We start from the raw sequence: 14,636 nt of genomic DNA, 5'->3' as shown, positions 1-14,636 counted from the left end.
TACGTGTAGACTGCAATATGATGGCAGTCACACATAAGAGATATATGGAGACTGCAATATGATGGCAGTCACACATAAGAGATATGTGTAGACTGCCATGTGATGGCAGTCACACATAAGAGATATGTTTAGACTGCAATATGATGGCAGTCACACATAAGAGATACGTGTAGACTGCAATGTGATGGCAGTCACACATAAAAGATACGTGTAGACTGCAATATGATGGCAGTCACACATAAGAGATACATGGAGACTGCAATATGATGGCAGTCACACATAAGAGATACGTGTAGACTGCAATATGATGGCAGTCACACATAAGAGATACGTGTAGACTGCAATATGATGGCAGTCACACATAAGAGATACATGTAGACTGCAATGTGATGGCAGTCACACATAAGAGATACGTGTAGACTGCAATGTGATGGCAGTCACACACAAGAGATACATGTAGACTGCAATATGATGGCAGTCACACATAAGAGATACGTGTAGACTGCAATATGATGGCAGTCACACATAAGAGATACGTGTAGACTGCAATGTGATGGCAGTCACACATAAGAGATACGTGTATACTGCAATGTGATGGCAGTCACACATAAGAGATACGTGTAGACTGCAATATGATGGCAGTCACACATAAGAGATTTGTGTAGACTGCAATATGATGGCAATCACACATATAAGAGATACACGTAGACTGCAATATGATGGCAGTCACACATAAGAGATACGTGTAGACTGCAATATGATGGCAGTCACACATAAGAGATACGTGTAGACTGCAATATGATGGCAGTCACACATAAGAGATACGTGTAGACTGCAATATGATGGCAGTCACACATAAGAGATATGTGTAGACTGCAATATGATGGCAGTCACACATAAGAGATACATGGAGACTGCAATGTGATGGCAGTCACACATAAGAGATACGGGTAAACTGCAATGTGATGGCAGTCACATATAAGAAATATGTGTAGACTGCAATATGATGGCAGTCACACATAAGAGATACATGTAGACTGCAATATTATGGCAGTCACACAAGGGATACGTGTAGACTGAGATTTGATGGCAGTCACACATATAAGAGATACATGTAGACTGCAATGTGATGGCAGTCACACATATAAGAGATACATGTAGACTGCAATATGATGGCAGTCACACATAAGAGATATGTGTACACTGCAATGTGATGGCAGTCACACAAAAAAGATACGTGTAGACTGCAATATGATGGCAGTCACACATAAGAGATACGTGTAGACTGTCATATGATGGCAGTCACACATAAGAGATACATGTAGACTGCAATATGATGGCAGTCAAACATAAGAGATACGTGTAGACTGCAATATGATGGCAGTCACACATAAGAGATATGTGTAGACTGCAATATGATGGCAGTCACACATTAGAGATACGTGTAGACTGCAACGTGATGGCAGTCACACATAAGAGATACATGTAGACTGCAATGTGATGGCAGTCACACATATAAGAGATACATGTAGACTGCAATGTCATGGCAGTCACACATAAGAGATACGTGTAGACTGCAATGTGATGGCAGTCACACAAAAAAGATACGTGTAGACTGCAATATGATGGCAGTCACACATAAGAGATACGTGTAGACTGCAATATGATGGCAGTCACACATAAGAGATACATGTAGACTGCAATGTGATGGCAGTCACACATATAAGAGATACATGTAAACTGCAATGTGATGGCAGTCACACAAAAAAGATACGTGTAGACTGCAATATGATGGCAGTCACACATAAGAGATACGTGTAGACTGCAATATGATGGCAGTCACACATAAGAGATACGTGTAGACTGTCATATGATGGCAGTCACACATAAGAGATACGTGTAGCGGGCAATGTGATGGCAGTCACACAGAAGAGATACGTGTAGACTGCAATATGATGGCAGTCACACATAAGAGATTCGTGTAGACTGCAATATGATGGCAGTCACACATAAGAGATACATGTAGACTGCAATATGATGGCAGTCACACATAAGAGATACGTGTAGACTGCAATGTGATGGCAGTCACACATAAGAGATACGTGTAGACTGCAATGTGATGGCAGTCACACATAAGAGATACGTGTAGACTGCAATATGATGGCAGTCACACAGAGATATGTGTAGACTGCAATATGATGGCAGTCACACATAAGAGATACATGGAGACTGCAATATGATGGCAGTCACACATAAGAGATACATGTAGACTGCAATATGATGGCAGTCACACATAAGAGATACGTGTAGACTGTCATATGATGGCAGTCACACATAAGAGATACATGAAGACTGCAATATGATGGCAGTCACACATAAGGGATACGTGTAGACTGCAATATGATGGCAGTCACACATATAAGAGATACATATAGACTGCAATATGATGGCAGTCACACATAAGAGATACGTGTAAACTGCAATATAATGGCAGTCACACATAAGGGATACGTGTAGACTGCAATTTGATGGCAGTCACACATAAGAGATACGTGTAGACTGCCATATGATGGCAGTCACACATAAGAGATACGTGTAGACTGCAATATGATGGCAGTCACACATAAGAGATACGTGTAGACTGCAATGTGATGGCAGTCACACAAGAGATGCATACGTGTAGGCTGCAATATAATGGCAGTCACACAGAAGAGATATGTGTAGACTGCAATGTGATGGCAGTCACACATAAGAGATACGTGTAGACTGCAATATGATGGCAGTCACACATAAGAGATACGTGTAGACTGCAATATGATGGCAGTCACACATAAGAGATATGTGTAGACTGCAATATGATGGCAGTCACACATAAGAGATACGTGTAGACTGCAATATGATGGCAGTCACACATAAGAGATACGTGTAGACTGCAATGTGATGGCAGTCACACATAAGAGATACGTGTAGACTGCAATTTGATGGCAGTCACACATAAGAGATACGTGTAGACTGCAATGTGATGGCAGTCACACATAAGAGATACGTGTAGACTGCAATATGATGGCAGTCACACAAGAGATACGTGTAGACTGCAACGTGATGGCAGTCACACATAAGAGATACGTGTAGACTGCAATGCGACGCCAGTAAAAACACCAAAACTTTAAATGTTCCATTTGAAAATAAACAACATTACCCACTGCACTCAAAAATCTGTCAAAATGCTTTAGTGTGACTTAGAAGCCGCACCGCTTGATGGATTGTCGGCCCATTACGGCTACCGTAATCAGAGATACAAGTGTTACTATGGTGTGTGTATAAGGACCGCAAAATTTTATCTGGCGTTTTGTCTCACAATATTATCCAAAAGCAACTTTTTGTACCTTCTGATGTCTATTTGAGATCTGCATAAGTCATGAAAATGTGCGCACGTCCGCCACTGTAGTCCGTGCCGATGCGGTAGTTGATTTTATTCCTAAGAATTTGGAGGTAATCCTCCTTTTTCATTGTCCCATTTACTCTCTGTAAATCAAAACAGGCCCAGAGCATAATACTACCACCACCATGCTTGACGGTAGGCATGGTGTTCCTCGGATTAAAGGCCCCACCTTTTCTCCTCCAAACATATTGCTGGGTGTTGTGGCCAAACAGCTCCATTTTTGTTTCATCTGACCACAGAACTTTCCTCCAGAAGGTCTTTGTCAGGTTCAAACACTGATCTATTAAACAAGACAAGAAGCAAAGAATTAAACAGACAGAATTCAATTTGGCTCAATTTGAGGAGAGACGCCTGGTCTGTACTCTTTGTACAGTCTTCCAGCGCGCTCTGGCGAAAGATTGTACGCCTCCCCCTTTATTTGGACTTTCTCTGACCACATGGCGACAGCTGCTTCTAAGGGACGAGGTCGTAAACAGGCACCGCCTTTGATTACAACAGTTCAAAAGAAAAGGTCGTAAAAGAGGTTCGTAAAACAGTTGAAAAAGGAGGTTCAAAAAGAGGTCGTCTGGAAATTGGGCAGATCCTGCCTTCTCTCCGCTTTGTAGTCCTTGGGTTAAAACAATATCTTTCTGTTTCGGCTAGAAGACCCCGAGAGTAACAAGCGGTTGCCTTGTTGCCTTTCCATTAAGAACAATAAATTAGTTTTTAGTATAAGTAAATGTAATGCCGAGCGCATATCATTATGTCAAGATAATGGCACCCGCATTTACTTCATTTAAGAATATTTTTCAACACATTGAGCAAAAAAGTCTCTTTATTTTTCTACCAAGAAAAGCGCACTTGTTATTAGTGAGAATATACTTATTTTAAGGTATGTTTGGGTTCATTGAAGTTAGCTAATTAGGGACCGAGTCCCTTTGGGACAGAGGACCCTATTGTACTTCTAGCGTTTTATTATTATTATTATACCGCCGCCTCTTTGAGCTGTAATTTGACCCCCTTAACAAAAATCACACACATCAGGACTGGTGAAAATTGCGATCTAATTAAAAAACCAAACCCCAAAACTCAAAATTGCGCTCCAGCGCCCCCTAGGAAGAAAACACAGACACAAATTAGCACAGGAGAGAGATTGAACCCTTCTGATTAAAAGTTGATGAAAGAGTTTTAATTACTGCTCCGGTTTGGATTTTATGAGCCGTCAAAGTCGGTCCCGTCTATCGCTGCTTGCAGCTTTATTTTTACTCGTTTTTGGAAAGTCTTGACAAGCCAAATTTTCTTGTTCTATTGGCAGATAATTTTGCTTAGTTCAAATAAAATACCCCTCATTTTTGTATTGTTTTTTTTCTTGTTTTTGAACACTGACTTTTTGCAGTGCAGCTTTTGGTCTTCTCACCGGGAACTAATTTCAACACAAAGTTTTTGATAACTTAGATAAAATTATTCTAACAGTCTTATCTTTGTCTTTGTCCATGTGATGTGATGCTCTGATCACTCTATCACAAAAAAAAAAAAGAATCGTAGAAATGATTGGAAACTCAAGACAGCCATGACATGATGTTCTTTACAAGTGTACGTACACTTTTGACCACGACTGTATATATGAAATGGAGTTTTGGTCCTACAATAAATGCTCATGTTTTCAAATAATTATATAATGATAATAATAATAATAGATTTTATTTGTAAAAAGCACTTTACGTTGAGCAAACAACCTCAAAGTGCTACAGTGTATTGAAAAATAAATAAATAAATAAATACAAATAAAAACTAGAACAGCCTAATAGCTAGAACTAGTATGCATATATCTATAAAAAGGCTTTTTTTTAAAGAAGGGTTTTTAAGCCTTTTTTAAAAGCATCCACGGTCTGCGGTGCCCTCAGGGGGTCAGGGAGAGCATTCCACAGACAGGGCGCGGCGGAGCAGAAAGCCGGGTCTCCCATAGTTCGTAGCTTTATAGCTTAATACTAATCTTGTTAATATCAATCAAAAATAATCGTGATTATCATTATTCCCGTAATCGTCCTGCCCTACTTAATGGTCCGAACACATGAAATTGGTAATAACCTCCCTTTCTCTATCCAATCTCCTTCTCCCCAGGGTTTGTACGTGCGGATGGCGTGCTCCAGGTTGGGCAGTCGATTGCTGGAGGCCATATGGAGCAATGCCTCAGTCAGTCACAGACAAAGTATCGCACAGGAGCTTGGTAATGATATTTTTTCTGTGGAAAATCTATTCAAGGATGGTGGATTTTATATCCGGTTCACTTGTGTGTTAATGATCCTTCCTCCCCTCGCTGTTTTTTTTATTTTTAATCCCAGCGCCGGGCGAAATCCAGCTGAGGTCGGACCAATTTGCCCGCCACGTGTGGGGGAAATTCGCACTCTCACACTTTATTCACCGCCGAGCCGTCTGGCAGGAAATCCAAACCGGCGAGTCCAAGAAGCGCAAACTTTTCAATGATATTCTGGAGTAGAACTAAAAAGGCCTTTCAGTACGTTTTTATTACATTTGATTATGACCACCGTGTAAATTCCAATATTAACCTCTTAAGGCCCAAGCTGTTTGTTTACATGTTTTTTTTGCTATTTGGGCTTATTGGACCCTTATTAGAATAAAAACAAAAAATAATTTTTTGATATGATGTACTTAGTCCATAAGTACATAAATGTGTACTTAATGTTTAGTGACATTCTAATTCTTATTTTTACACTATTTTTTTCCAAATTCCATTTTATGTTATACTCCTCTGACACCACCAGATGGCAGTATAAGTGTCCACATAAGTGGCCATAAGACCCCAATTCAGTAGTGTACACAATTTTGGAAATAAAAGCTAAAAGGTGCTGTCCCCGCATGTGGCTACTAAGCCTTTAGAGGTTAAAGAAGATAACATTGTATCGATATTGGAATGTATCTTCCTATGTTAGACAGAACAAACACCACTAATAAGAGCAGGAATAAAACTCAGACTTACTAAACGTAGGGATGTTTTCTGGTCACGTAACACATTTGCCTATAAGATTGGTTGTCAAATTCTCTGGTAAACATTTATTTTGCAAATTAGTCACTCTTATTAATAAAATACAAATACAGGAAACGGTGACAGGCATATAGTGGGGTTGTGTACCTTTTATGAGGTGAGTATGTTGAGTATGTAAGGCTGTCCACAAGGTTGCGGAGTGTGTTTTATAGGAATTTTCCACCATTCTTCCAAAAGCACATTGGTGTTGGTGGAGAAGGCCTGGCTCTCAGTCTCCATTCTAATTCATCCCAAAGGTGTTCTATCGGGGTTCAGGTCAGGACTCTGTGCAGGCCAGTCAAGTTCATCCACACCAGACTCTTTCATCCATGTCTTTATGGACCTTGCTTTGTTCACAAGGTTGCAAAGTGTGTTTATAGGAATTTTCCACCATTCTTCCAAAAGCGCATTTGTGAGGTCCAGAAGGCCTGGCTCTCAGTCTCTGTTCTAATTCATCCCAAATGTGTTCCATCGGGTTCAGGTCAGGCCAGTCAAGTTCATCCACACCAGACTCGGTCATCCATGTCTTTATGGACCTTGCTTTGTGCATTGGTGCACAGTCATGTCGTTAGAGGAAGGGGCCCGCTCCAAACTGTTCCCACAAAATTGGGAGCGCGGAATTGTCCAAAAGGTTTTGGTATCCTGGAGCATTCAAAGTTCCAACTCCTGACAACAACCCCACACCATAATTCCATCTCCACCAAATTTACACCACTGCATCCCACGCTTTGCACTGGACTCGGTGACGTATGGCTTAGATGCGGCCACTCGGCCATGGAAACCCATTCCATGACGCTCTCTGCGTACTGTACGTGGGCTAATTGGAAGGTCACATGAAGTTTGGAGCTCTGTAGCAACTGACAAAAGTTTGGACACACCTTCTCATTTCAAGGCGTTTTCTTTACTTTCTTGACTATTTACATTGTAGATTGTCACTGAAGGTATCAAAACTATGACACCTGTGAAGGGAAAACCACTTCTTGAAGCTCATGAAGAGAATGCCAAGAGTGCGCAAAGCAGTAATCAGAGCAAAGGGTGGCTATCTTGAGGAAAATAGAATATAAAACATGTTTTCAGTTATTTCACCTTTTTTTTCGTTAAGTACATAACTCAACATGTGCTCAGTCATAGTTTTGATGCCTTCAGTGACAATCTACAATGTAAATAGTCGTGAAAATAAAGAAAACTCATTGAACGAGAAGGTGTGTCCAAAGTGTTTTCCCGAGACTGCACTTGTCATCACAATGTCTTTATTTGGCACAGTAATAAAACAATTAGTGTCACACACACACACTAATTAACTCACTTAATGAATACTTGAACCATTGTGACTCAAATGATGTTCCTTGATGGTTTTCTACTTTCAAGCCAAAAGGAACAAAACACCTCAAACTCGGTAAAAGTTTTTCTCGGGCGAGTGACAATTGTTGCGTCTGACCAGTCTTCCTCTCAAGGAATTAAAGTCACTGGTCAATCCCAAGTTCTTTAGATGACATATATGCAGAGTAAGAAGGACCATCAAGACAGAATAGGAATATTATCAAGTTTTACCAAAGCTTTAGGAGACCAGTCCACACCAATGCGGTCATCTCGAATTGGTCTCACATTCAAACGGAAAGAGACAACTTCTTGAATACAAAAACAGTCTCCCCACCCCCCAGAAAGGAATGCCTCCCCCTTCCCCAACACTGATAAGATAAGGAGGGGGATGCATCTCTCTCACATTCCAATGCCTAAAACACTACACAGACATCTGCAGACAAAGAGAAACAAGTATACAGAGTATACATGGAAAAATACTAGCTGATCCAAACATGCCTATGAATAAAGAAATAACTCTTAAACATATATGCATTCTCCACACTATAAAGTAGTAATGTTACATTTCAGTGTGAATTTCCAAGCAATTAACAGCAGCACAAAATGGCAAATGTCCTCATCAAAGATGGACATTCTGCATTTCATTATTTTTGATTGTATGATTTGCCTTGATAAATCATGGCACTTGGATGAAAGATGGCATCGCAGTCAGTATAGTGAGCTGGTACATGAAATCATGAAATATGACTACAGCAGCACGTATTCATGCCATCAAAACGCCTGTACAATACTTTTATGAGCCCTCAGATATCACAATATTCTCAAAACAACGCTATTGGGATTTCTCCTTTATCCAGTTTCTGTATTTAAGTCATTTTTAGCTTGAAATATTACTCAGAATTTACATCTGCGCTACACAAATGGCGGCCCGCCAAAGCACGACAAGAAACGAGAATGAATCCGGCAAGTTCGCCGAGCAACCGCCCCGCACCGGACCCAGCAGCCCCGCACCGGACCCAGCAGCCCCGCACCGGACCCAGCAGCCACGGGCAGCAGAAACAGCAGCTGCAATACCCCCAGTTCGCCCAAGCTTTTCATTTGGCCGGCCGACATCACCCGAATGCTTGATGAACCCATTCTAACTAGGGTTGCTCCTGTATGCAGTATTCCCGCCACCCCGCAGGGGGCAACCGCGAAGCATGTGGGTCACAGCCAAGAAGCAGTGGGTGAGTACAAGAAAGTGTGAACGTATTGAAATTGCTGACTTTGATGTATTTTGTATTCGTGGTCGTGTTGTTTTTGGTTGTTTAAAACTGGTTAAATACGCTGACTTTGACCAGCAGGGGGCGATAAAGCTACGCCTTGCGCAACGTTTGCTGTGTGTATTAACACCAAACCCTCTATTTTATTCATGTAACATACGCAATGGATGTTACACTTTTGTAACGTTTATATTTTCAGTTTTACTAACCTAAAATTGAGGAAGAAAAATAATACAAAAGAAGGAACATCAATCATCAACTAAACTTGTTAACTATCTGTCTGGCTGCACACGCGGGAAACGAGTAGCGAGGGCGGAATAATGACTTTATTGACAGTGCTGTGTGAAAGCGGATGTGTTTACTTCGTAAATAAGTAAACGCAGTCTCAAAGGAACTTGGGGCGGTATAGCTCGGTTGGTAGAGTGGCCGTGCCATCAACCTGAGGGTTGCAGGTTCGATCCCCGCTTCTGCCATCCTAGTCACTGCCGTTGTGTCCTTGGGCAAGACACTTTACCCACCTGCTCCCAGTGCCACCCACACTGGTTTAAATGTAACTTAGATATTGTGTCTTCACTATGTAAAGCGCTTTGAGTCACTAGAGAAAAGCGCTATATAAATATAATTCACTTCACACTTCACTTCACAACTTTCTAAGGTAAGATCCACACTTTGATGTCCGGCCCCTGAGACCTTACCGATCTCCAAGCCATTTTATATGGTACATGGTGAAATGATAATTGTAAACAGTAAATGGCAGTCACACATAAGCGATACGTGTAGACTGCAGTATGATGGCAGTCACACATAAGAGATACGTGTAGACTGCAGTATGATGGCAGTCACACATAAGAGATAAGTGTAGACTGCAATATGATGTCAGTCACACATAAGAGATACGTGTAGACCACCAGCAGAAAACGTTAAAAAATGAATCTCCACCAGGTCGTTGTGACTTATTTTGAGTTTGTTGGTGTTTTCCTGTGTGTTGTGCTTTAGTTCTTGTCTTGCGCTGTTATTTTGGTGGCCCTTCCTGTTTTGTAGGTGTTTTCCTGTAGCAGCTTCATGTCTTCCTTTGAGCGCTATTCCGCGCACCTGCTTTGTGTTAGCAAGCAAGGTTATTTACGTTGTCGCTATCCTTCTTTGTGTGGACATTGTTGTACTTTGTGGACTTCGTAAGTTTTTGCTGTCGTCCAGCATTCTGATTCTGTTTACTTTGTAGCCGGTTCTGTTTTACTTTAGTTTTGCATAGCCATTGCCTTTTCCTTTCCCTTTTGTTCATTTTTGGTTTAAGCCTTACATACCTTTTTACCTGCACGCTGCCTCCCGCTGTGCTCTGCATATCGGGATCACAACAAACCATCCTCGTCTCAACCGACACATTCCGACTTTTACAAAGCGCAGTGGTTGAAAAACACTGATTAGAAAAAAATCATAATAATATGACCCCTTTAATGCGCCTTATAACGCTTTTTGTAGTGATTTCAAAGTATTGGGTGTAGGTGAGGTGTGGGTGGCTACATGTATCTATTTGTATGAAAATAGACCTGCTCATCAGCATTGCGCCTTATAAGGCTTAGGGTTAGAGGGTTGGGGTTGGGGTATGAAATTAGCTGACTGGTCCTAGCTCGTCCTTGTTGCTTAGGTTGTTTTAGCTACTTCTCGGAGACAAATGGCAGGGCGCGATGACCTTTTGAGCGATACTTGAGTCATTGCTCCTTGAACACAGATCACATCAAATGACTTCCATTGAGTCATTAACACCCAACCCCCACCTCTGGTGACAATATCTTGCCTCAACCTTTCCCGTGCGTGCCCAATTTGCACCACAGTGGCGGTGTGTTAGCGGTGTAGCCACCCGCACCGCACCTACGCCCACACATCAAGGAAACCTCTCATTAGTCTTGCGCAAAGCGTGCTGAAAATACTCTGAAATCGCTCCAAAAAACCATTCACCGTTTTGTCTTTTAAACATCCACTGTCTTCTTGAAGACCCGTCTCCCTTCGCACCAGGAAAAAATGACAGTGCCGGCCCCCAGAATGAGTCAGAGAGAGGGAGGATCGCTGTCACAATGCCAGAGTGATCGGGTGTCAGTAAACGATCGTATTGTTCGAGACACCAAATCCAACCTTTTGTTGGATTATATATTTCATTTCAGCCCATCTCCTTCTTTTGTCCTCGTGACTATTTGGTACTGACCTACTAATTGCAAAAGTTAAACAAAGGACTTAATATGTAGGACAGCTGAGATACGAAAGGACTCTGGGACTCGTCGTCTCCTAGACGACAGTCTCCAAGCAACCATTACTCTTCAAAGCATTTCTCCATCTCCCTCTCTTGCTTTTTTTTCCAAACCTCTTGTCTCTTTGCCAGTTGTCGTTCCTCTCAAGAGTCCTCCCGTAGATTCCCTTCAGGTAGTTCCTTTACCGGCGTCATAACCTCGGAACCACATTGGTTTCTCGTGATCGGTCTCGTGGGACTACAATCTCCCCCGACAAATAAAACTCAGCTTCTTCTACGCGACTGTGGAATCCATCCATCCATCCATCTTCTTCCACTTATCCGAGGTGGGGTCGTGGGAGCATCAGCCTAAGCAGGGAAGCCCAGACTTTCCTCCCCCCAGCCACCTCGTCCAGCTCCTCTCGGGGGATCCCGAGGCGTTCCCAGGCCAGCCGGGATACATACTCTTCCCAACGTGTCCTGGGTCTTCCCTGTGGTCTCCTAACGGCCGGACGTGCCCAAAACCTCCCTAGGGAGGCGTTCGGGTGGCATCCTGACCAGATGCCCGAACCACCTCATCTGGCTTCTCTCCGTGTGGAGGAGCAGCGGCTTTACTTTGAGTTCCTCCCGGATGACAGAGCTTCTCACCCTATCTCTAAGGGAGAGCCCTGCCACCCGGCGGAGGAAGCTCATTTCGGCCGCTTGTACCTGTGATCTTGTCCTTTCGGTCATAACCCAAAGCTCATGACCATAGGTGAGGATGGGAACGTAGATCGACCGGTAAATTGAGAGCTTTGCCTTCCGGCTCAGCTCCTTCTTCACCACAACTGATCGATACAGCGTCCGCATTACTGAAGACTCCGCATCGATCTCACGATCCACTCTTCCCTCACTCGTGAACAAGCCTCCAAGGTACTTGAACTCCTCCACTTGGGGCAAGATCTCCTCCCCAACCCGGAGATGGCACTCCACTGTGGAATCTGCTCTCCTATATGGCAGTGAATGCTGGACCCCGAAGCCAACCCTGCGGAAGTCTTTAGACGGGTGCTACACCAGAATGCTACGTGTAGTGCTCAACATCAGCGAGAGTACGCATGTTACCAACGAGAATCTGTATGCCGGAATACACAGGGTGAGCGACAAAATAGCCGCTAGGAGAAGGAGACTAGCAGGACACTGCCAAAGACACCAGGAGCTGCCAGCCAGCAAACTGGTACTGTGGGAGCCAACACGTGGGCACCGGTCACGAGGATATCCCACTGTAACATATGTGGACGTACTCAAGAATGATGCGGGAGCACAAAGCACCAACGAGCTGGCCGGATGTATGGAGAACCGGGATGACTGGAGACAACGACGGCTGAGGACGACCGAGAGAGAGAGTCGCGGCTGAAGGCGCTCTTGTTTCGAGACCAGCCGTAGACCGTTGCTCGGCGGCGTTAGGGGAAATAAGTGTCACTGCTTTTTGGGATTTGGGAGGAATTTCCTTTACCAAGTTGATTCAGGAGTCAAATGCCAGTCGTTTTTAGACTGCTTGTTACAGCGCTGCCATGGTACCATTGACTCTGTCGCCTCCCGAACCCCCGAATGACCCGGATATTGCATCTTCATTGTAATTCTCCCTGACGTTGACCGAAAGTAGACAGTTGCTAATAGGATTTTCTGTACTACGTACTTAGATTAAGCCTCTATTTATGCCGGCTATGGATTCTTATGGGGTCAAAGGAAGTTCACCAGCTGGGGAAAAATATTAACTGCAGTTCAGGGAAGAATAATTCTTCATTCACTCACGTGACCTTAGCAAGACGCTTAATTCTTAATTGGAGATTTTGGAGAACTGTGCTTCTTATTTTAGGAGCGCAGAAACTTTGCTGAATAGGACACGACTGCATAAAACACCTTTGTGATCAAACAACAGAACTTTCGAGTCAGTCGCTCCTCTCAGATTTAACACGGATCATTGGTCTCTTCCACCTCTCCGTTTTTGAATAGGAAGTAGGCCCAAACCTTTTATCTCCCGAAGTTTCGATCCCATGTTGTTATGATCCGCTGCCCGGATCATGTTCTGTTGGTTTTTGGACTCCCTCAGTTCCTGTCTTTGTGCACCCCTGGGTTTGTTTTCTGTTTCCATGGGTGCTTATTGTTTCCACCTGTCTCTGATTGGTGTTCGGGACGCTCACCTGTTTCCCGAGCACTAATCAGAGCACTATTTATTCCAGCCTTTTCCGTCAGTCAGTCTGGCTTCCTAATTTGCTACCCGCCACAGTTGGCGACTTTTGATTCCTGTTTGTGTATGCTAGCTCCCGCGCTAGCCTCCTTAGCTTTCCCTCCCGTGCTATGAGCACACCCTTATTTTTTCCCTGTATGATTTATCTTAATAACTCATTTCCTACCTGCACGCTGTGTCCGGAGTTCGTCTGCATCTTGGGAGAACGACCCCCGCATCACCATGCGACCCGGTCGCCACACATGGGAATCATCCAGTGGCGGGCCGTGCGTTTCCCACCTACGCTTTCAGTGATATCCGACTTCAATGATTACCTCTCAAAATACCATAATTTATGGAGAAATACTATACAGAATCACATTTACGCTCTACGGCGCATTGAATCACTTCAAAACGGGTTATTTTTTGGCGCATTTAAAAGTCAATAAACCCGCATCAGTCACTCGAAACGAGTATGGCGATCCTCCTGGTAGGGGTGTATCCCTTATATGGAGGATGCCCGTGCGTGACTTTGTTTAACGTGGGGAGACTGGTGCACAGACAGTCACCACACGATCCTTGACAGATCCGGGTCTGGGTCCAGTGGCATGGAGTCCAAGACGACTGGGGACCCTTTTCTGCTGCAGCCTTCTTCCGCCATCGCAGCCGTCGTGGTAGTTCTTACATCTACCGTCTTCCGCCTGCTCTGCCGTTGAGGTCTTCACCGTATCTCTAGCTAGGGGGCAGTCAGGTACTAGGCCAAGTTGTAGACCTGTTGACCTTTTTTCCCTTTTTTAAATTAAAACAGCTCACATTTACTTGCATTTTATTCAAGGGAGAACACACTAATCAATTATCAGTCAAAATGTATTTATATAGCCCTTCGTCACAAGTATCTTGAACGGCTTCACAAACTCACAACGACGTTCCCCCGATCTAAACCCACATTCGGGCGAGGAAGAACTCAAAAGACAAAAAAGGAACCCTGTCAAGGGACCACAATGGCTGTCGAGTGGGTATAATTACAGAATTGTTCATTCATAGACCATCAGGAAGCCAACAGGGAGGGATCTTCTTCGGTTAGTGATGTGCGATACCGATGGTTTTCTCTGACATGACTGGTATCGGCGATACTGGTCCGATACAAATATTTGTGCAAATATACC

General features: G+C 43.4%; 1 protein-coding gene across 1 annotated transcript in view; it reads left to right on the top strand.

Annotated features, from left to right (window-relative positions):
• Positions 1 to 6,423, top strand: part of LOC133581922 (nucleolar protein 9) — a 70,099-nt gene extending 63,676 nt beyond the window's left edge. The window contains exons 11-12 of the mRNA XM_061936023.1: positions 5,543 to 5,648; positions 5,764 to 6,423. Of these exons, the coding sequence (XP_061792007.1) occupies positions 5,543 to 5,648; positions 5,764 to 5,918 (261 nt within the window). The 3' untranslated portion in view covers positions 5,919 to 6,423. The remainder of the gene's footprint in view (positions 1 to 5,542; positions 5,649 to 5,763) is intronic.
• The last annotated feature ends 8,213 nt before the right edge of the window (positions 6,424 to 14,636 follow it).

This window comes from Nerophis lumbriciformis, linkage group LG03 (assembly GCF_033978685.3).
Source record: "Nerophis lumbriciformis linkage group LG03, RoL_Nlum_v2.1, whole genome shotgun sequence".
NCBI lineage: Eukaryota > Metazoa > Chordata > Actinopteri > Syngnathiformes > Syngnathidae > Nerophis > Nerophis lumbriciformis.
Note: the sequence above shows the minus strand (reverse complement) of the source record. Positions and strands in the feature narration are given on the sequence as shown.